The sequence below is a fragment of the Schistocerca serialis genome, chromosome 8, assembly GCF_023864345.2.
Source record: "Schistocerca serialis cubense isolate TAMUIC-IGC-003099 chromosome 8, iqSchSeri2.2, whole genome shotgun sequence".
Lineage (NCBI taxonomy): Eukaryota > Metazoa > Arthropoda > Insecta > Orthoptera > Acrididae > Schistocerca > Schistocerca serialis.
Genome location: NC_064645.1, coordinates 598,782,337 through 598,806,907, shown reverse-complemented (window position 1 = coordinate 598,806,907; position 24,571 = coordinate 598,782,337). Strand labels below are relative to the sequence as shown.

At 41.0% G+C, this 24,571-nt stretch overlaps 1 protein-coding gene across 1 annotated transcript in view; it reads left to right on the top strand.

The window, feature by feature from the left end:
* The first annotated feature begins 7,097 nt into the window (after positions 1-7,097).
* LOC126416389 (E3 ubiquitin-protein ligase MYLIP) overlaps positions 7,098-24,571 on the top strand; it is a 34,883-nt gene continuing 17,409 nt past the window's right edge. The window contains exon 1 of the mRNA XM_050084078.1: positions 7,098-7,347. Coding sequence (XP_049940035.1) covers positions 7,237-7,347 — 111 coding nt within the window. The 5' untranslated portion in view covers positions 7,098-7,236. The remainder of the gene's footprint in view (positions 7,348-24,571) is intronic.

The following is a 24,571-nucleotide window of genomic DNA, read 5'->3' as shown; positions in this document are numbered from 1 at the left end:
AGGAGATCATCAATGAAGATGAGAAATAGCAGTGGACCCAAAACAGAACCTTGTGGCCCACCACAATTTACTGAGTCCCACTCAGATAAGGTAGGTTCTCTTGATGAGACATTCAGCATTAAAATCTGCTTTTGGTCCTTCAGGTATGATTGGAGCCACGAACCAATGGTACCACCCAAACCGTACCATTGGTTTATGGCTACAGTCCATAATATTCGTTGGTTCGAGTATTAAAAATGTGCATAAACACAATCAAATTCTTCTATCAACCAGCAGAATCACCTGCAGATGTAACAGAAAACTTCTAGAAAACTTAAGTACACTAATATGTAAGTTTCCCACCATACTGCCATCATCAGAGGAGACTTTAACCATCCACAATTGCAAAAATTACAGTTTTGTAAGTGGTGGGTATGACGCAACATCCTATGATAGATTATTAAAAGCCTTCTCTGAGCACTATATAGAACATATTATTTGAAACCCCACACATGGAAATGTATTGGGTCTAATAACAACCAATAGACCTGATTTCTGTGAGGAAGTCCACATTGATAGTGGTATCAGTGACCAGGGGGAAGTTGTAAGAGACAATGTTCCCCCAGGTACAGAGGGCAATAAAAACAAGTATAAGGATGTTTATGTTAAGCAGTCTACAAAATGGACAGTAGTGTCATATCTCAATAAGGAACTCAGAACATGGAGAGAAGAATGTAGAAGATCTGTGGCTCATGTTTAGAAGAATAGTTGGTCATGCACTTGATACGTATGTGTCTATCAAAACAGTTAATTATGAGAGCAACCCTCCATGGTATGCAATTAATGTACAGAAACTTGCTTGGGACTAGAGATAGGGAGATAGTGAAAGAAATGTGATTGGTTGTCAATGAAGCAATGCATTAAACCTTCAGCAACTACTATAACAGAATATTATCAATTGATCTCTTACAAAACTCACAAGGTTCTGGTCATATGTAAAGGCTATTATGTGTACCAGAGTTACTGCTCAGACACTCATGGGCAAGACAGTAACTGAAATTGAGGATAGCAAAGAAAAATCAGACTGCTTAACTTTGTTTTAAAATATTTCTTTACAAAGGAAAATCCAGGAGTATTGCTCCAATTTAATTCTTGCACCACTGCAAATATGAATGACAGTGTTAGTGGCATTGAAGAAGAGTAAAATCACTAAAACATAACAGCACTCCAGATCGCAATGGAATCTCTCTCAAGTAAGCACAGCGCACACTCCTCTAAGAGAAGGGTAGCAGAAGTGATCGATAAAACTATTGTCTGGTATCCTTGACATCAATTTGTTATTGAATTATAGACCACTTTCTGAGCTCAAACATAATGAGGTACCTTGATCCTCCAAGCCAATCAGCAGGGATTCTGAAAGCATTGATCATGTGAAATGCAACTCTCTCTTTTCTCATATGACATCTTGAAAGCCATGGATCCAGGCACTCAGGTGATGCAGTATTACTTGATTTCTTAGATTTATGTAATTTAGTATCCCACCTAAGCTTATTTTCAAAAGGACAACCATATAGGGTATTGAGTGAAATTTGTGACTAGATTGGGGATTTCTTAGTAGGGAGTATGCAGCTTGTTACCTTGGATGAAGAGCTACTAACAGATGTAGAAGTAACTTCAGTTGTGTACCATGGAAGTATGTTGGGACTTTTGCTGTTCTTGTTGTTTATTAATGACCTTGCAAAAAATATTACTAGTAACCTCAGACTATTTGCCTATGATACAGTTGTCTACAATGGAGTACTATCTGAAGCAAGCTGCACAAAATCTCAGTTGGATCTCGATAAGACCTCGACCTGGTGCAAATATTGGCAACTAGCTTTAAAAGTTCAGAAATGTGAAACTGTGCTCCTCACAAAACAAGAAAACATAGTATCCTATGAGTGCAGTATCAATGAGTCACTATTAGAGTTGGTCATCTCACACAATTACCTTTGTGTAACAACTGTAGAGATGTGAAATGGAATGCACACACTGATTAGCCAAAACATTATGACTGCCTGCTTAAAAGCTTGTTTGTCCATCTTTGGAACAAATTACATCTCTGATTTTGCATATCAGGGATGTGACAGTTTGTTGATCTGTTTTTGGAGGTATGTGGCTTTAGATGTCTACACATGTGTCATTTGTGTAAATAAAAGGCTGCTGACTTGTTTATGTGGTGATGGCACCCAATAGCGACACAGATGGATTCCACAGGACTTACATCAGGTGAATTTGGTTGCCAGGATATCAGCGAGAGTTCACTGTAATGCTTCTCAAACCACTGTAGCACAGTTCTGGCTCAAAGATGTGGACAACTATGCCACTAAAAGGTGACATTGCTGTTGGGGAAGACATCAAGCATCAAGGGATGCAGGTGGTTGCAGCTGTCAGTGTGTCTCTGATTACTACTACAGGTCCCATGCAAGCACAGGAAAATATCCCCCATCATATACTACGGCTCTCAACAGCCTGTGTCCATGGTGCACTGCACATTTGAGCCACCATTCACTTTGATGACTGGGTTTGTGAAGGTAACCATCCACCTAATATAACAAAATCGTGATTCCCCTGAAGAGCAAACAGGTTTCCATTTATCGTTGGTCATATCCCGATGGTCCGGTGCCCACTAAAATTGTAACTGATGAAGTCGTTGGGTCAACACGTTAACACATAGGGGTGGTCTGCGCTGGAGCTCCATATTAAACAGAGTACACTGAATGGTGTGCCCTGAAACACTTGGGCTCTTTCGGCAGAGATGCCATAGCTGACCATCTATCCTACTTTACAGTGCAGACAAGCCTCCAAACCCCACATTCTGTGAAGAGTCGTGGACATCCAACCATTTAGCACCTAGTGTAGTTTCTCTGTCCTTATGCCTCTTTCTGTAGATGCTCATGACAGTAACGCATAAACATTCAGCCAGCTTTGCTGTTTTTGTTCACAGGCTCTGCGTAATAACAGCCTGCCCTTTATGAAAGTTGCCTATCTCAATGGGTTTCCCCATTTGCAACTCATATGATCCCCCTTCCATGTGTGTTCCACTTACATACTTTTGTTACCGTGTAAAGTGCCCGCAACACCACCAGGCAGCATCCAACATCGTGGTGGGCAGCAGTCATCATGGTTTGGCTTATCAGTGTACAAAAGCTCAGATATAAGTGCAGCAGGTGGCAGACTTTACTTCACTGGTAAAACATCAGGGAATACAGGCACTCTTCAAATGAGATTGCTTACGAAATACTGATGCAACCCATCCTAGAGTACCCCTCAAGTGAGCGGGACCATAACAAATAAGACTAGTGGGTGATATTAAATGCGTACAGAGAATGCAGCACAAATTGTCACACCATTGTTTGACCCATGGGAGAATGTCACAGAAACGCTGAAGAAATTAAACTGGCACACACTTGAGGATAGATATAAATTATCCTGAGGAAGCCTACTTACAAAGATTCAAGAACCAGCTTTAAATGATGAAGCTAGGAGTATAGTATAAGTGCCTAAGCATTGTTTCCATAGAGATCATGAGGATGAGATTAGATTAATTACAGTGTGCACAGAGGAGTTTAGACAGTCATTCTCCCTGCACTCTATGCATAAATGTAACATGAAGAAGCACTAATAAATGGTAAATTGTGAGGTGCACTGAGCCACACACTCTCATGCAGTTTGCAAAAGTATAAGTGTAGATATAACAAAGAGCGGTGGACAGTGTAGTTCACCAGTGGCACTTGGAAAATTAAATGTTGTTATTTTAACATTGCACAAGAGAGTCAGAATTTATTTATTGTAATAAAGAAAGAAGACAGGTCTTCTGGGAGCATATCTGTGTGGCTAAAAATCCAAAGATCTGGCTTTTAATCTCTCGTAATTTTTTTTCTGTCACTTGCCAATTCATTAATCTCTGGCACTGTTGCCCTTCTTTGTAAACGTCCAATACCCCCTGTTAGTCCTATTTGTTACAAGTCCAATACAGCTGAGGAAAATTCTAAGATGGGTCACATAAGTGATAAGCAGTCTCTTACGAAGACTGATTGCAATTCCATAGCATTCTAACAATGAACTAAAGTCCACCATCTGCTTTACCTATGTGGTTACTCCATTTCGTATTCCCACAAATTGTTGTAACAAAGTATTTGTATGAGTTCGCCAATTCCACTTGTGATTCTTTAATATTGTAGTCACAGCATACTACATTTTTTCGTTTTGCATAGTCCACAATTCTACTTTTCTAAATATTTAAAGGAAGTTGCCAATCTTTGCAGCAGTTTGAAATCTGCTGAATATTGTGCAGTTTTTTTTTTCCCCCCAGGCACGACTTCATTATAGATAACTGCATCACCTGTGAATAGTCTGAGGTTACTATTACTATTTTCTGCAAGGTCATTAATATACACCGTAAACATTGAGGATGCCAAAGTACTTCCCTAGGGAACACTTGATGTTACTTCCACATCAGTCAATGACTCTCCATCCCAGATAATGAGCTGTGCCCTCTCTACTAAGAACTCCTCTCCTCAATCCAGTCACAAATTTCTCTTGTGTGTGTGGGGGGGGGGGGGGGGGGGAGGTACTGAGTCAAATGCATTTGGGGATGAGTGAAAGTGAATAATAAAAAAGAGAATCACACTCTCTACACCAAACTAACAATTAATTAGCAATATACTTCTAAATACTATGTATGTGTATGTCAACTAGATGTAGCCAGGAAAAGGGCATGAGGAAGCTCCTACACTAGCAGATGAACAAAGACTGTAGAAATTCGCAGAAAGAGAGCAATGGACAGGTCTCCTGATTATTGAAATTGCTCCATCAACTGCTTCATTGATGTTTTCGCAAAATGGGTTACAGATGCCAGACTTAAATGTAAGCCTAAGTACTGACCTGAAACAAAGAATTTCACTTTAATGAAGTGATTCCATCAGAAACCCCATTCATATAGTAGTTGCACAGTATTGGAATCCTCAGGTAGTGTCACAGCCCTTTTGAATGTGAACTGGTATCCATTACTGAGTGTAGAGTAGTATCTTTGGAAACCACGCTGAAGATGAATGAAAAGCTTTCTGGAGTCTTAATGTCTACACCAAGTGGTTGTTAGTCATTATTTTCTTTTGTCTTCCCCTAACAGCCGATAAGTGGTACAAGGAGAACTTAACCCTATGAGTTAGTGCACAACTTCTCTAATTTCAGAAAGATAATCATGATCGCTTCTTTCTGTGAATTAATGATATTGTCACTCACCCAAACTTCTGTTAGGAAGCATGAGGAGGTAGCCCTTGGATGTGGGATTTAGGTAAGTCAACCATTTTGTAATGCTCTTTGTTTGACTCTGGTTGCTCTTTGTCTGGCTCTGGTTCCATATTGTGAACTGCATATAGGGCACATACTAACTCACATAAATTAAAGGGCTGGTTATACTCTTCGGTGTTGTTGTAACTTAATATCAACTGTATGTATGATGTGATGAGCCTGGCATCAACATGTCTATGTGTGAACACATCCCATTCATAAACAGCTTTCTGTGCTCTATATTAACACATTCAACAGATTGTGTAACCCAATACTTGTGTGGTATACGGCTGCCGTTTGCAAATACACAATGACTGTTTCAGCCTAGCAAGTGCCTTAATATTACATGAAATACTTCGTGACATAAGTGCCAGCATAATTTGTTTATCTGTAGCAGCAATGATTATTTACAGTAGTTTTATGGCGGAAAAAAAAAAAAAAAAAAAAAGAGAGAGAGAGAGAGAGAGAGAGAGAGAGAAATATGTGGAAGAAGGAACAGTTAACTTCTTGTACAGTAACACAAGAGTCTAATCATAGCTATACTAGTAATAGTGCCTTATATGTTGAAAAATCAGTGTCATCAACGATTAACATCTTAGAGATATTTTCTGTGGTTGTATCAGCAAGAGTGGGTATGAGAAGTATGCTGTCAGTCAGTCCATTGACTGTACAGACATTTTGGATAATACTGATCTGCAGATAAGCTTTATACACGAGTCTGTCATTTACTCCATTTTATGGGGATTTCCACACATTGTGTTTATAATAAACACAATACGAAGCTTAAACATGGAAAGCAATTACATTCAATTTGTGTTTAAAGATTAAAACTATGACCCCACAAAATTAAGGTATTTCGCTTCTACAGAAGACGTCAAAATCTGGTTATGGAATTATGTTTCGATAGCTCTGTGTACATTTATTCAACTCCGCATTTTTTCCCAATGCAATGCATTCAAGCGTAAATAAAATGAATTTCTTGCTTCCCTCTAATAATGAACGAAAAATTGTGACAAAATACAGGAGATGCAGGCGGTTTAAATCGTTAATTTGGTGTAACAATGTCACATCACGTTGTTCGCTGTATAGTTTACTACAATAACGGCTCGTAAATTCTTGGTTAAGTACAGCAGCCTTCCTTTCATCTCTCGACAGAAAACGCCAATCTTTAAAATGTGAAATGTGCTACATACAAGTGGAATTCCCTTTCAATCTGTTAAGACCAATTTAATCTAATATTACTAGGATGCTTAAGAAATCCACTGCGCACATGAAGGCTCTATTTACTGCCTATCCAATGACTTCAAAATATGCAGAATTCTTTACTGAGAAATCTCCCAGTCACTTGAACACTGTGGCGACTCATTTTTAATTGTTGTTGCAATGCTCGTTCTCAGCTATTGTGACGATTTTTCTTCAATACAGACGTCAAATATTATTACAACCCTTTGTTCTTTACGAAACACCATCCAATTCTGTCCGCTATCGCGCATCGCCGCATCTGAATGCTCGCTCCAGAGATGTTTCTAGTTCCCATCATTGGTTGAGCATAGATGTTAATTCTGCCAACATAGTGGATATATTTTTAATTATTTGGAAAAAAATTGCTTTTGACTGTATTAAAATACACTTGCATGAGTTTCTGAAGTAATTTAAATTGACCAAATATGAGACATCAATAATTTCTGTGGTTAATCTAATGTTTTCAATATTTGAAAGCTAGATGGCACTAGCGGTTACAGCACCAATGTTCTGCAACCAGAAGTGACAAAATCTTGAATGCTTTGTGTTCTGTAGTCAGTCTGCGCTTGCAAAGTATAGGCGACAGATGATGGTAATGGGAGTGCGTGCTACTAAGCGGCTTGTTTGGTGGATATATAAAAGTAAGACAACGAACAGTTCTTCTAAAGATATTGTAAGACTTTAATGATTGCACATAACCAAAGCAAGATGTGGTGCTTAGTGAGTCAACCTAATGCTGTGATATTGGAGGTGGAGGTAGATCCCAAGGCGAGGGGACAGGAATGTCTCGAAAAGGTAAATAAGAAACATACTGTTTTACTTTTCTATTGCCGTCTTTAATATGATGTAAAATATGTCAAGTATTCTATTCCTTCAAAATATTGGCCCACTATTAATTTCGGTGTGAATATGAGTGAAATTGTAATCGTATTGTCAATCTGTAAAATTCTTTAAGATGACAAGTGTTCTCAAAAGTTATAATTAAGATCTCTCCGTCTTTCACATTTTTTTTCTCAGTGTAGCATTTCATATGCTTCTAACATATTATCTAGTGGTGTTTAACCGAAACTGGCGTTTCGTGCATTGTGTATTCTGCGAATTCTTCAGAAATGTATTCCTTTTTGTAACTTTAAATGGCTGATTGTTCAATACTTTTTTTACTTAGTCTTGGCTCATTTAGTAGAGCAAAAAGCATGTTCTGTATTTTTTTAAAAAAAGCTCGTTTTGTTAAAAATATTCGAGTAAGTCCCTGTTGTGATGTCGTGGTAATTTCATTTGGGAAGCTCTGGTAGTAGTTTCACATATTTTTGTGATCGCGTTTTGACTGACACAATTGCCGCAGAATTCTCGTACATTGTACAGTGTAAGGCTTCCTCGTAAATGAAATACTCCGTTCTTCAAATGAGCATGCATTCTTTTTTGAATTAGTGTGTATTTACGAATGTGTAGCTTTCAGTAATCATTAATTAGAGCTATAGCTGCCCTGCAATATCCTACAGTAACGTCCAAAGAGCATCCTTCCCTATGGCTGAAATCACTCCATAAATGTAGTCAATAACCAATATGAATTTACATTTAAATAATCACAACTGAATAAAGGCATAAACTCTTTCCCGCTCATTTAAATTTGCTTAATTTTGTAAATTCAAACTCTAGTTGTCAAGATTCTACACTGAGGAGATTTTGAAAATTGGGATGATTCACATAGAAGCTAGGTGGGTTGCCAAGATGTCAAAATTGAATGACAAAAAAACTGACTTGACGAGCCGAAGAAAATTTTTTAACTGGCGTCTACTATACGCCGTGACAGGGTTCGAACAGGTGAAGGAATTTCATTGTTTTTTAAAAATTTAGAATAATCTGGTTATCGTGTAGTTACAAGCTACTACAGTCCGTATGGTTTTTACTGACAATTTGTGCGGAAAGCTAGTGGCTAAGGTTGCAACAGCCACCGGCGGGTGAGAACGTGCTGCAGCACACGTCTCCGGCGTAGCAACCGGGGACACAGCTGGCCAAGCCTCCGTGACATCATAGTGCCGAGGCCGGCTCGGCTTCCCCACGTTTTATCCGTATCGCCTGGCGAGTAAGCGAGCGGCCTACGAGGTCTTTGACACGTAATCCCTGGCGAAACAGCCACAATAGCAGACCCACAGGTTTCTTTCGTATGTTCCAAATTATGATGATCACGATTTGCTACTACTGGAGCCTCATCAGTTACTGCCTTGGCAGGTCCAATTTTCGTTTTACCATCCAATGTGTCTTCGGACCTTGGCCATGAAGGAAAATCGTTGTTCTGTTAAGAATGATGCAGTGAAAATGTTTCGCACGCATCTTGTTTTGTTTTTGAGAAAAAAAGAGTGCGATCAATAAATTTTTCACGTTATCTTGAATAGGTATCAGATCACCTGTGATTGCCAAAAGGTGATGAGATACAGGAAATTTCGCGGGCAATGTTAAATAAGACGTGATAATGCAGGTATCATTTTCTAAGATGTGCTAAAGAACATACTGTCTCTCAGTTAATGTGATACGCAGAGAAGCCAACCACAGATTGCTTCCGAAACTGTGACAGGACTTGGTTGATTGTGATTTCAGTCTTTGTCTTTATACTTTTTACAGCGTGTCGCAGGAGGAATTGTCAATATTCAGGGATGAGACAGGTACGACCATTCGAAGCAGAAAACTCTAGTAAGCATGGGCTCTAAAACGCATATCTTAACAGTTGTGATTAATTGTTCCTCTTACCTGCTGTGAAACACGTCTGTTATACTGAAAAAGTGCTCATAGACCTTAAAGTATATGTTTAATTAGAGTCCATGTTTACTAGAGTTTTCTGCTTCGAATGATTGTTCTTCTCATATCCCAGAATATTGACAAGTCCTTCTAGGACATGCAGTGTAGTGGTAGCGATATAATAGGAAAACTACGTGTATTGTTCCTCGTTTTTCTCGATATCAAGTTGCGTTAATGCGTGGGCTGTCTTGTCACATTCGCCTAAAAAAGCTATGTGGCCCATTCCTTAAAGCACTCGACTCGACACTCATTCGAGTGGAACGGTGTTCAAATCTCCGTCCAGCCAACAAAAAAAAAAAAAAAAATTGTATGCTTTCTCTAAAATCAACTAAGGTGAATGCTAATAGTTCATATTTGGAAAAGATGATGCCAGTTTCCATCTGCATCCAATGAGAATAACCCTAACTCTTTATGGAACTCGTGAGATTCTTCACTTAGTGTTACTTGATTCATTATTGTACTAAAAGCTACCAGTTTCGCTTTAACGTGATATAGAAGTATATTGCGTGGCTATAAAATTTATCGGAGTAATTGCCCACACTTAATTGCAGCGTTTGGAGCAGAGAAATCGTCGTCTGAGTTGGGTTTCAGGTTAGTTTGCATTTGTGGCTCTACGTTTAATATTACTTTCGTGTTACTGTTTCTCAAGTGGTCGCTGCTGGTTCGTGGATACGAAAGTTTTTCAGGCGGAGCTACCACCAGTATGCGCGAAATTCCAGTTGCGGTGTAGGTCAACTAATATTGTGGGAGAACCTCAAAGGAGGAATAGGGATATAGTGTTTCTTCCGCCCGGCAACGGCCAACAGCGGGGGCAAAGTCCAGCTCTCGGCGGAGAGTGTAGTTAGCGCCGTGACTGGGCTATCTGTCGGATAACCGCTCTGCGGACAAATATCACTATCTTAAGAGCTGTCACAATGCAACTTGCTTGCTAGCTTGATCGATCCATAATACCTTTCACCTCTTTATCTATTACTAGAGCAGCAGTTCTGGGGAAGCCAGTGAGCTGACGTCACGCATTCACTAACGACCAGAAAGAAAAGCAGTCGGAGTAAACGAACATCAGATGTGTATCAAATTGTTTTTCATTATATCCATAAGAAAATAAAGTGCTTTGCAGCCACAGAAATTATAAGACATTGCTTGTCCTCGCAAACATAACCGTAAATTTTCGTGAACACTCTACAGTAAAAAGCGCTTAATGATTGTAACTTGTGCTTTTAAATAAATAGATAATAAATTTTCACAGCGGCAGAAAAGCATCTCACTTAGCTTTTTAATTCAGTGCATCTTTCCTGCAAGCATTTAAGAACTATTCATAAATATTTTGATGCCCTGAATATATATAATGTTTAAAAGTTGCTGAGGTTGCAAATGTTTCAAAGCTTAGCAATTGTCGTAATTATGGCAGAGAAAAAAAAATAAAGATCTCCGTTAGTCCCGTTCGTAATTCTAGTTTGCAGTCAGTATAATTTTCCATGGTCGAGATTGTGGAATTATTTATAACAGTTTCCTTTTACTTCCTCAAGGTTTCAGATGTACATGAAACATCGGCGGCTTCTCCCTCAGCATTTCGAAGTCAAGGCGTATATCAGTGACTCCGTATTGTTAGACACAACCTCGACAGAAAAAGTCTGTGTAAAAAAAAAATGCATGGAAGTATTAGTGAAAATGTTGAATAGTGCAGAAAATAACAAATAGCGTAATCAACAGCGTACCCTACTAGTGAAGTTAAAATTTCTCAGAGGTATTGACTCTCGTGCATTAAAAGGTACGCACACCATGCATTCACGCACAATGTTTGAGATGCACATAGCGGAGTTGGGTAAAGTTTTTAAGATGCTGTTTTTGTACGGATCGGATTGTTACAGTCCGGCAGAATGAGACGGATTTAAAAACTGACAAAGAGCACTCGTAAAACTCCAGATAGATGGCTGATAAAGCGTAGAAAGGCACACGTCCTCCCTTATTATTCAGCATAATCGCCGTAGTTGTCGAAAAATTTCTAATGTTGTTTTCGAATCACTTTCCACGTGTCTGCTCGAACAGTCTAGAAATTATCTTTGATTCCAGAGCGAATATCAATGTTCCCACCGGCACTACTGTCTGTGGGTAAATGAGATGGGTAACGGGAGCATTGTATGGGGTTGCATATATACTACGTGGAACGTGGTAAACACAAGTCATCTCTGGGTCACTAGCAATCAGTCATTGGGATACGAAGTTAGGTTCTGTAATATAGAATTTTTTACAACTACGATGACATACATACTCCGCAAGCAACAATACCGTGGGTGGCGGAGGGTACTCTGTACCACTACTAGTAATTTCCTTTCGTGTTCCACACGCAAATAAAAAAAGGAAAAAATCGACGGTCTATATGCCTCCGTACGATCCCTAATTTCTCGTATCTTATCTTCGTGGTCCTTACGCGGAATCAGGCAGCAGTAGAATCATTCTGCAGTCATCTTCAAATGTCAGTTCTCTAAATTTTAAGTATTGCTCGGAAAAAAGTCGCCTTTCCTCGAGATATTCCCCTTTGAGTTCCTGAAGCATCTCCGTGATACTTGTGTGTTGTTCGAATTTGGCTGTAACCAATATAGCAACCCGCCTCTGAATTGCTTAGATATATTCCTTCAACCCGACCTGGTTCGGATCCCAAGCGCTCGAGGAGTCTACCGAGCATCCCATATACCGTCTCCTTTACTGATGAACCGTGATATCCTAAAATTCTCCCAATAAACAGAAATCAATCATTCGTCTTCCCTACCATATTCCTCACATGTTCGTTCACTTTTATATAGCTTTGCAACGTTATTCCTAGATATTTAATCGTCGTGACTGCCGAGCAGCGCACTACCAGTGCTTCACTCGAATATTACAGGTTTGTTTTTCCTACTCATCTGCATTAACTTAATTTTTTTGCATGTATAGCTAGCTTTTATTCATCACACCAACTAGAAATTTTGTCCAAGTCATCTTGTACTCTACTACGCCCACTCCCTAATTGCTGCACACCACAGCATCATCAGCAAACAATTGCAGATTGCTGCCCACTCTGCCCACCAGATCATTTATGTATATAGAAACCCTGTGGCACTCCTGACGATACGCTTGTCTCTGATGAACACTCGCGGTCGAGGACAACATAATGGGTTCCACTGCTTAAGAACTCTTCGAGCCACTCACATATCTGGGGAAAGTATTCCCCATGCTCATCCCTCCTTTAAGTCTGCAGTAGGCCACCATGTCAAATGATTTTCGGAAAAATAGAAATATGGAATCTGTCTGTTGCCCTTCATCCATGGTTCACAGTATATCTTATTCGAAAACTGAGCAGTTTCTTGTGATCAGTAGCTGATTGTCAATGATCGGGTTCCTGCTAAAGTTTTCATAGAAATTCATATCTTTGAAACCTTCTTAATAAGTTTATTCGTAATTTTCTTTTTCTCGCCGTACTAGTTTCATAGTCTTAAGATGAGTTGAGAGCAGTGAATAGCTGTATATAGTTATTTCACTGCTACACAACACACTGCAGTAGTACGCCCAGGAAGCTAGGCAGTAGCACAACATTGAATTTTTGAAGCTAATCTCTATTTAAGTAACTTTCACCGACCTTTGGACGTTGCAGACTAACAGACTAAGTCTTGATCTATTAAAAAAACTTGTTATGGTGGGGTCGGATCAGAAACAAATGCACGGATGACAAGAGTGCAGATTAAACTTCCAGGAAAATGAGTTTTTAGTATCAAACTACTTGCTCGTGTATGTTGAGTGTTCAAGGAGTCAGTCAACAATTATCAAAAATTAAATGTTCCCAAACTGGTCCACTGTACCCGCTTCAGTACCATGACTTGGTCAAAAGCCCTAGCTTTATATATAGATATTGCAAATCCTGTGTGATAACAATTAAATTTCTAGTTATCAGAGCACTGATGCAGATTGTCATCTGCAAGAAGTTTCATAGAATCTGTCGTAATTAGTTGAGCTAAAATCGTGGTTAGTAGTGGAGCACTTGATAGAGCCTCAGTCTACTTTAAGATTGCTGACTTTCTTGGGTCGCGGGCGGGGAGGTGTGGCGATGACCTGGTCATATGGCAGCGACCCCTGCTTAATCGGAGTGCCTGATAGCCGGGACGACAGTGAATCATGGAATAAAACGCCGACCGCTGCTGGCCGAGTTGGGAGATAATGCTCGCCAGATCCGCGTCCCTGCGGTCTGCAGCCTCTGACCCAGCGGATAAGACTGCGAGGCCTGCGACAATAAGGTCGCCCCCGACACCGCAGGCGTGGTGGCTTCTACTCATCAGAGGTTTTCGCGCGAATGTCGGAACAGATTACGGACTTGGCTTACTGTATTACACGCCTCCGCCATGCCTTGACATATTTCGGTCAAGGTTATTTGGAACGTGTGGTCTTCACTCTGACACACACACATACACACACACACACACACACACACACACACACACACACACACACAATTCTGATGCAAATTTTCCAAAATAAGTATTACGTATTTTTTCGTGCATAGCGTGCTTTTGGTCTTTGCGTTTGTGATGACTTCCATTTGTGTTTAGTCCATTTTTAACAGTATTCCTTCATCGACGTCTTAGATACAGTTCCGCACTGAACAAAGTAAGAGCCTATGGAATATCAGACCAGCTGTGTGGCTGTATTGAAGAGTTTTTAGCAAACAGAACACAGCATGTTGTTATCAATGGAGAGACGTCTACAGACGTTAAAGTAATCTCTGGCGTACCACAGGGGAGTGTTATGCGACCATTGCTTTTCACAACATATATTAATGACCTAGTAGATAGTGTCGGAAGTTCCATGCGGCTTTTCGCGGATGATGGTGTAGTATACAGAGAAGTTGCAGCATTAGAAAATTGCAGCGAAATGCAGAAAGATCTGCAGCGGATAGGCACTTGGTGGAGGGAGTGGCAACTGACCCTTAACGTAGGTAAATGTAATGTATTGCGAATACATAGAAAGAAGGATCCTTTATTGTATGATTATATGATAGCGGAACAAACACTGGTAGCAGTTACTTCTGTAAAATATCTGGGAGTATGCGTGCGGAACGATTTGAAGTGGAATGATCATATAAAATTAATTGTTGGTAAGGCGGGTGCCAGGTTGAGATTCACTGGGAGAGTCCTTAGAAAATGTAGTCCATCAGCAAAGGAGGTGGCTTACAAAACACTCGTTCGGCCTATACTTGAGTATTGCTCATCAGTGTGGGCTCTGTACCAGGTCGGGCTGACAGAGGAGATAGAGAAGATCCAAAGAAGAGCGGCGCGTTTCGTCACAGGGTTATTTGGTAAGCATGATAGTGTTACGGAGATGTTATAGCAAACTCAAGTGGCAGACTCTTCAAGAGAGGCGCTCTGCATCGCGGTGTAGCTTGCTGTCCAGTTTTCGAGAGGGGTGCGTTCCTGGATGAGGTATCGAATATATTGCTTCCCCCTAACTATACCCCCCGAGGAGATCACGAATGGAAAAATTAGAGAGATTTGAGCGCGCACGGAGGTTTTCCGGCAGTCGTTCTTCCCGCGAACCATACGCGAGTGAAACAGGAAAGTGAGGTAATGGTTCAAATGGCTCTGAGCACTATGGGACTCAACTGCTGAGGTCATTAGTCCCCTAGAACTTAGAACTAGTTAAACCTAACTAATCTAAGGACATCACACACATCCATGCCCGAGGCAGGATTCGAACCTGCGACCGTAGCGGTCTCGCGGTTCCAGACTGCAGCGCCTATAACCGCACGGCCACTTCGGCCGGCGTGAGGTAATGAAAGTGGCAAACACGGTTGGGTGGCTTGCGGAGTATAAATGTAGATGTAGACTCGAAGTAACCAAATTAAAGTGTGCTGTTTCATCATACGCGAAGGGACACACTAGGCAACTGGGGTGCACCAGAGATGCAGTTGTGAACGACGGCTGCAGAGATGTCTGTGGGCGAATATAAATGCAACTGTTGAGCAGCTGACCGCCCATATGAACGAAGGGGCAACCAACAGTGTCTCCTCAGCGATTCTTCAGCGAACGTTGCTGCACATCTGTCTCCGCAGTAGGCGCCTGGTGCATTACTCCAGGCTGACTTCTGTTCACAGGCGACAGAGGCTGGAATTTGCACTCCAGTACCTCAGCTGGGCGTCCAGTGAGTGATGACAGATGGTCTTTGCAAATGAATCCCGTTTTATGCTCCAGCAGACAGATAGACGTTGGCATGTACAGCGTGAAACATATGAAAGCACACATCCTAAAACAATCGTCGGTAGTGTTCAGACCAGAGGGCATTCCCTGGGTGATGGCGTCATGGATAAGAGCAAGTATGCATCTACCCTTGAGGCACCAATGGCCATCCCTGGATGCAGTTTATTCCTCGGCACGATGACATGTAAGTTGGACAGTGCGACGTGTCACACAGCTCGCAGTGTATGTGCGTGGTTTGAATTCAACCAGGATGATTTTACCGTACTCCCCTGCTCACTAAACTCTCCAGATTTAAACCCAGTCGAGAATCTAAGGTACCACCTCCATCGGGCTGTTTGCGCCATGGATTCTCAACTGACAAAGCTAGCACAGCTGGCCACTTCACTGCGGTCGGCATGGCTCCACATGCCTGTTTGCACCTTTCACAACCTCATTGACTCTCTTCCTGCATGTCTTGCAGCACTGCAAAATGTGGTTATTCAGGCTTTTGACAGGTGGTAACATTTGTGACTGGACAGTGTAATATCACTCGGATTCCTATATGTAGGTGCTGCAGTTAAAAAATCAACTGAAAAAGGGGCCCATTTCGTTATGTCTGTAGTTACAGGAAAAGAAGTACTGAATTGGCTTCACTTCGCAGCATAGCGAACGATATGATAACGTCTTGACCTAATCTTTTTTGTTTTTATTATTTTATTTTTGAGTGGCACATGATCGAATAGCTCAATTGGTAACAGCATTACACGCAGTAAGGATCCTGTTTCGGATTCCGTCCTGGCGGCAACTTTAATGCCGGAAATTTCGAAGGTAAGAGGGCATTTCAAATCTAAAAGCAGGTTGGCTCAAAAACTAGCCTTTCACTTGCATAGATCCTAACTGCGCGAGTACCTGCAGTTTTTCATTGTTGATATTTGAAACACTTTGCAATGGCTGCGCAAAAAAAGCTTAGCACAGTTTGTGAATTAACTAGTGATTAGATTTCTACGCACAAATCCGTATAATGTGGCCAAAACTCACTGTGAGCTTATGTCACTGTGGATTCTAAATACAAAACCTTGTAATGGCGAGATTAAATTTCACAACAGCCCTAAAATATTTTCAGACATTAACTACACTGCTAAAACAAATATAGAAGTCTTGTCCACGACAACGCACACCCACTTTTTAAATTATTGAATACTTCGGATGATAGTCGTGAATAATTCATTTTGTATTGTAAAAATGGATTAAAAACGACCTTGATCGCAATAAAACATTTATTTACCATGGTTATTGGCTTTGGTCAGAATGTGACCATCTCCAGACGATTTATACCACGATGGTAGACCGGTGACTGCGGACGAAGCTGGTATTAGATTCTACGAAAGTTAACAGTTAGTAGTTGACTTCCGTGGAGTAGTAACACCTGCTCCGTTCATCATCACTGCGGTGAAAGTGCTCACCTTCTAACCGAAAACCTTGGAAGTAAATGCTTTATTGCGGTCTAGACTGCTTTTAATCCATTTTTAAAGTACTTTTAGCCAGATCGCTGAAGTAATTATATTCAAATCCCATGTGAAGGAATTCTGCCCTAAGGACGTTATTCCTTTATACCAAATGTTCCTGGAGAGCTAAAGGTCGCAAAGATAATTGTACGCGCCATTAAGTAATCAGTATGTGTTTCGTACCTTCACTGACGATGGTAGCATTGGTTGGAAGAGACGTTGGGGTGATGAAGGATGGAAGGGAAGGGAAGCTACTTGATTACATCTTCCGCACGCAGGAAGTCCTCCTAGAGCCACTATGTGCGTGCGTGGGAGAAAAGGGGGGGGGGGGGGACACATGCGCTCACGCGCGCATTTAGAAAGTCTTTGAGCTTGTCGTTCGCTATAGCAGTGTGCAAGCAGAACTGACTTGGCCAAAAGCCAGTCATCTGATTGTGCAGTATTTCCTAGAGATTCAACTGCTGGTGTTAATTCTATTCCCTAAATCAGTCTATATTGCCGTAAAACATCGTAGACTGTAGCACCACGAGCCATTGAGTAGTCGTCGAATGATTGTTCGTGAAAGGATGCTTGTCATGTAACATGAGCATGTCACCTTAACGTAAAATTAGTATCGGAGGTGTTTTACGGTGTTGGAACCTGTAATGTAACAATAAGGCGAACATAATTCTTAGCATATATTCCTTGGCAGTGCATTCGCTTTTTTTTTCTCCTGTCTTTTAAACTCGCTCTTATTCTTGCCATTCGAAATAGTCGTACACTTTATCATCGCCCGATTTAGTAAAACGCTTTGTCAATGGGTACGAAGGCACAGATGAACTTTCATCCCGCTTAAATACGTATCTAAAGCTTGTAGAAAACAACTAGTACCCCATTAAACTAATAGGTTGCTGATAAAGGGGTCGATAATCTGATCTTTATCATATCTTTGGTGTGTCTTTTGTAACTGGTATATACATAAGGAAAAGTCCAGAGGAAGTCTTTATCGAACAGTAATGTTAAGTTCTACATCTACATGGATACTCTGCAAATCACATTAAAGTGCCTGGCAGAGGGTTCATCGAACCACCTTCACAATTTTCTATCATTCAAATCTCGTATAGCGCATCGAAAGAATGAACACCTGTATCTTCCCGTACGAGCTCTGATTTCCCTTATTTTATCGTGGTGATCGTTGCTCCCTATGTAGGTCGGCGTCTGCAATGTTGCTGCAGTCGCTGCAACGTGTATAAAATGTATGTCTCCATAGTAAGTCTTTAGTCTGAAAACTGATTTGCTGCAGCTCCACGCTAATCTATCGTGCACCAGCCCCCTCATCTCTGAATAACTACAGCGACCTTCTTCCATTTGAACCTGCTTTGTATTCATGCCTAGGTCTCCCTCTACAGTTTTTACGTCTTCCCTCACACTTCCCTTAATTACCAAATAGTCTATTCCTTGATGCCTCAGGGTGTGCCCTATCGACTAACGCCTTCTGTTAGTAAAGCTGTGCCATACATTTCTTTTCTCCCTAATTTGATCGAGTACCTCTTCACTAGTTACTCGAGATACTCATCTAATCTTCAGCATTTTTCTACAGCATCACACTTGAAAAGCTTTGTATCGTATGAAGCCTCTTATACACATTAGTTTCCAAGACTGCAGCACAAGGAGACGAATGTCTGTATCCATCTTAAGATAGCGTCCACATGTGTGGCTCAAAGTGGATGGCAGAGTTGTGTGTTGCTCTGGGTAAAAAGCAGTTGTAGGACGAAAGCCAAGAAGGCTTGTTTCTTCCTAGCATTCCACGGCTGCAGCTGAGTAGGGCAGGGCGCCAGGAATGAATTCGGTCACCTCAACCCTGTTGTCTGTTTTCTTTAACCTCCGTTGCATTACATAATGTGGATTAAGATGCATGTTATTACGGTAGCGCAGCACCTCGTAATGTCTTAACCGAAACATGGTTCAGTATAAGGTAGGATGAAGACTTATGAATGTCAACGATAGCACATATGGGTGCTCGTTGTCTTGGTCCTATTCCCGTGGAATAACATCAATTCGTTTCAGATTTATTGTGCTTGTGTCCAACGGACAAATGGTAGTTACAAGAACCATCCCAGCATTCGCACTGAAAACGTGAATCCAATGTGGCCGGAGGGGATTTCAGTTCTTTTCATAATGAATAAATGAAACTTATGTTATCAGCACCCCTCGCTTGCTTTGGATAAATGATGCAAAGCTTTAGAATTCGTTCTTTGTAAATGTTATTGTTTCCGACAACCGTTTCTAAAGAATGGAATCAATCAGGTGGATTTTTTGGAGAGTGATGTTAATGATAAATAAAAAAAATGCCAGTTACCGCCAAACACATTTCTCCTAACTATGTGGGTAATATCAGTGAACTCGTTGATACATGTAACCTTGCTTTTTCACTTCCTCAAGCTGTAGCAGAGAAATCACAAAATTGCATTCTTGACTGTTCATGTGGATACGTATTATAAAAGACTATATGGTAGCCCATGTTTTGAATTTACAAACCTGGATGGGGCAATTTGGGATATTCTCCTGATTGCCTGAAGTAATTTAGGAATCCACAGAAAATCTAATTCTAAAGGAGCATATGAGGGTCTCAAACTCTGCTGCTCCTAAAAGCGAGTGAGGATACACAACCACTGCTCCATTTATCTCGGTGTGTTATTTGCTGAGTAACCCAGTAACAGACACCTATTCTGCAAACCCCTTTGACGATACAACGTTCTCAGACGGCGCTCTTTAGACAGCGCGCGGTTTACATGGCTACCAGTAGCAATCTGTTACCCACTGCACTAAACTATATCACAAACTGTAGTAACGTAGATATTACATGAGAAATTGCTTTGACCTTCCCGCACAACTGACTGATTTTACCTGCCCTTTGGGTACGGTCGTCTGATGTGTGGTGTGCACCCGTCAAAGTTGCATAGTATCTTGATCGTTCCCGCATAACATCGCACTGCCACGCCGTTGTGCCATTGCGGGTGACTACAACTGCTGCTTCAAAAATCGCACTGCCACGTTACTCGTGCAACCCCCGTAAATCAGAATATCTGGAATGGCAACAATGGTAAGTTGTGGCATAATTATATCAAATAGAAATTGTATTTTTTTGACATGTACCGAAATTCTGCTTGCAGAGCGCAACTTTGAGAGATTTGCCCTTAAGGAATTGTCTATCTGCTTGATGTACTTCGTCCGCTGACAGCTTTGCATTATCGCAGGGAGCATACAAAATGGTAAGGCAAGCTGAGTACAGTGCTACCGCTGAGTATCACGTATGGATCTTCATCGTGCACTTTGAGAATCGGACGAAAATTCATACTGTCCTTTTACTGTTATATTGCTGTAACGAAAGCGGCTGTAGTTGTTTTTGCGCCCTAAGCCAAAACAAACAAAAAGAAAGCAGTGGTAGGGACGTTTCTAATGTTGGACCAAAGGAAAACAATTTGTGGGGCCTCCTAGCGATGATAATACGATTTCTTAAATAAAAAAGACACATACAGCAATGCCAGTCACACATGAACACAAGAATTCGCAGGTCAAACAGCAAATATCTTAACATAACCATAGACGGCTTAATATTTTTAGTTTCTTCATGTGTAACCGTCTCGGTAGCCGAATGATTCACTGCCTTCGCGGCGGAAGAAATTTGGTTCGGTTCCTGGTACCATCTCAAATTTTTAGGTAGAGAGTTCTCTTACGGAGTCCACTCAGACCTTGAGTCTTTTTTAGCTGCTTGAATAGGACAGCTGCGACATCGTCAGGATTCCTCTACTGGCAGTAACGGCTGGAGGAATAGAGGACATGCTGATCACATGTCCCATGATCATAGATCGCTCCTCGATCTGCTTTATCAACAGCAGTCGGCCAGTCGAAACAAGCCAAAAGCCCAACCCCCGTGTGGTGCTTACGATCTTAACGTATGTGGATCCAAAGCCCCGCCATAATTTGTAAATTTTTGTATGTCCACCGTAAACTGTTTGAAATCGTTTACGCTGATGTTTATTACATAACCATTTTCAAATGTAACTACGTCGATTAAATGAGGTCGTTGTATTTAGTAACCCACGGAAACAGAGACCTGTCCCCATTCAAATAAGCAAATGTTTAACGTGTTTAATGGGAACACGTTTCTGTAGAACAAAACAGTTAAATATGACGACACACATTTCCTAATTGGAATTTAAAAAATGGCCACAAGCCGAAACTGGCCAAAAATGTAATACATGATGTAACTGAGTTATCTGCATAAAAAATTTGACCAACAGTGGGCATAAAAACAGTTTTAGCATCCTTGATGTCTTAATTTGCATTTGTGCAAAGCGTGCACAGGACAATAGTTTTACGCTCTCGGCGCCAGTTACAAAGTTAACTTTGGGCAGGAGTTACGTGTATACGAAAGTATAACTACCAAAAGTCCCACCGTCGACTTGGAGCTGTATTCTTAACGGGATCGAAATCTTAAACTTTCGCTCCGTTGAACAGTAAATATTACTTAACCCACCATCTGATAACGACTAAGCCCATCAAGGCTTCCACACTTGTTTTGTTCAGTGCATCGTGGCCGTGTGAAATGGTGCTAACTGATATCACACGTTACAGTTTTAAGTTCGCGACTGCCCTGAGTCTCCATGACCGACTTTGCCATTTCGCGAAACGCAATCTCTGTTGTCGTGAGGTCGTGGCGAAAGCGAGGAGGAAGAAGTCTGTCCGCGGCAGCAGTTCGGCAGTAGGCCGCTGCAAGGCGCTCGTGACTAATGCAGTTTCCATTTGCAAATAAAAAAGGCGCTGGCGTTTGTCATCGTGAGAAAACCCACCAAACAAAGGACTTGTCGCGCAAACAAGACTCACTGTCAGTTATGGCGGTTATTTTTGTTGCGCCCCTCTTATCTGTGCCCAGGATTTTGTTTCCTGGTAAACCCATGTAAGCTTAGCTGCTGTCAGTGTGCCGCTTCTTACGCTTTAATAGTGGAGTATTCATAAGTTTTTGTGGTTAAATTTTAAATCTGTATTGGTTCAGTTTTATTAGAACAGTAGGCGAGCGAACATATCTTAGCATGCAAAGTTGTTTGTTAACGATGCACTGAATATTTTTGGTTTTTTACTTTATGGTTCTCCTATGTCATGGCCAACGCACGAACGACAACCAAGCAAGCATGATCCTTCTTCAATCATAAGAACTGGTCCATCTAAATAATTAAATGGACGGCGTACAAACTAACAGGTCTAATTGAAATAGTGCAATATGAATTTCTCCTCGTGTGCATGAAAATCGATAGACTGATTGTCGCCAGACTCCCAGCCAACCACCAGAGAATGGAATTAATCATTTTGGATTTACGAGCAGATATCTCTTGATAGGCACAAAAACTGTAGTTTGGTGGCATAAGGATGCCGTTTGTATGAAAGAGCAGGAAAAAAAGATCGCAGCTGATCGCCGACAGGTTGTGCCTGAGAGTTAAAGCAGCCCCATTTGTCACACGAAGCTATAGTCTGATTTATTATTCAGTAACCAAAGCAGGGGCCCCTTGGGGGGAGTCAGGCATTGTCTGATCTATAGGCGTCCTGCCCTCTTCAGAGAAACCACTTTTTCAACTATCAGAAGTGCGTGAGCCTTTACATTGACGACACTTCTTGTGTATCACCGCAAGTGGCAATGGCACGAGAAGAAATAACTAGTTGCCTCAAGCGCAAAGTGAAATTCATTAGTGAAAGCGAAGCGCTGTTGCCACCGCCAAAATTGTCATTGAACATCCTTTAATAAGAGACTAACGGAGTGGGGGGTGGGGGTGTTCGGGATTCTGCAGACATAGGCCACTACAAATAATTCCATACTATACTAGTATACTTTTTAGACGAGGTACTTCAAAAGTAGCGTGACGGTTGGAGGAATTGTTTCTTCAGCACGTGTTCTTTAAATTTCAGAACACTAAACTGAGGATCTCCAGAGAACTATCTTGAGAGGTCGCCCGTGGAAACTTTGTCATTGCAATAACTTCAGCTGTATTTAGAAAAATTGCGGGGAAAGGCGGAAATTGATTGGGACTGGGATACATTCAGTTCCAAACGTGTCTCTTATTGTCCAAACATATTAAAGCTGTCAGCATTATTTTGAAGGTAGTAATTGTAACTGAAGATAGTGATTTTACTTATTTTAATTGGGAATTAAATTTTATCAGTTACTTGAAAGATCCTCATGGTCTGATTAGAGTTAGTAAGGTTGGTATATTAAAATTAACGCCTATGGATAATATCGTAGTTCATGGTTAAGACGTGCCGCCGATTAATTATAGTCCACATTGAGGTATTGGAGTGAAATGTAAATTGTGTGCCACTTGCATGCCGTACCAACAAATAGCAGGTATGGACTTTGGGTATCCATGTTGTATTTCTGCCTTACTTGGCAGTGACACAATTCTTACTGCAAAGATAGCGGCACGCCTAACGAATTATCGGGTCTGTTACATACTTAACATAGCCAGCAAATATTCTGCCAAGTGAGTAGAGTAAGGACGTGTATCGCGCCAGATATGCAGTATGTCGCTGCCTTTGGCAGGTTTCCGATTTGGACCATTTCACTGAGAGCGATTGGTAATCAACCGAATTTTGTCATGGAAGTTTACACTTCATTCATCAGGGCACTTATCTTTTTGCAGGGGTTATCGGAAGAACAACTGCTAACATAACATCTCAGCGCTATTGCCACACATGGAGTATTATTGATATCTTAATAAAAGGAGCAATCACGCATAGAATGTGAAACATTGCCATTAACTGAGGAGCTACATCGGAAGGGCAGTTAGGTAGTATAATTTTTTACTTGTGACATTTGGAGCATGGATAATTTTTAATGGTATCATGTTGTACACTGCCTTCCCGGGAGGACGGAAAAGCGGTGCTGTTTTCAAATGCATAATGCCGCAAATGATGCATTGTCAAGTGATAGCTACCGTCATTGTTTAACACCTTTTACTAATTACCACTAGGCCGTGACTACTCGACCAAAACATATGGAGTTTAAATTACCTGTTGTTGATAACTCAAGTAGGTTTTAAGAAAGGAAGGTGGGAGTTACATGTTCCAACCCTAGAGACGGAGCGCTATCTCAGTTTGACAAAGCTATGGAAAGAAATAAAAGGATGTAACCATCCCAGCATTCGTCTTAAATGAAAGTGGTAAACCTGAGCCGCGATGACTACTCGTAAATTTGAACATCACAGCTCGTGTAAAAGTTCAATTAACTATTGTTGGCTTTTGTCACCTTTTGCAATGTTTTTTTGGAGACTCTGAATCTGCCCACTTCTGGAAGTTTAAAATTATCCACTTCTCATTAAAATATATTGCCCTGCCCTCTTCACCTTTCAGGGCGGAAACAGGTAATAGTGTACATGGGACTGAAGTTTACAACCTTAAGCAGTGTTTAGCACGTGAATTCATGAACGGTAAGTCGAACGGAATATCCGTCCTGCGTTAGCAACTATATCAAACTATATTGTAGTACGTCAC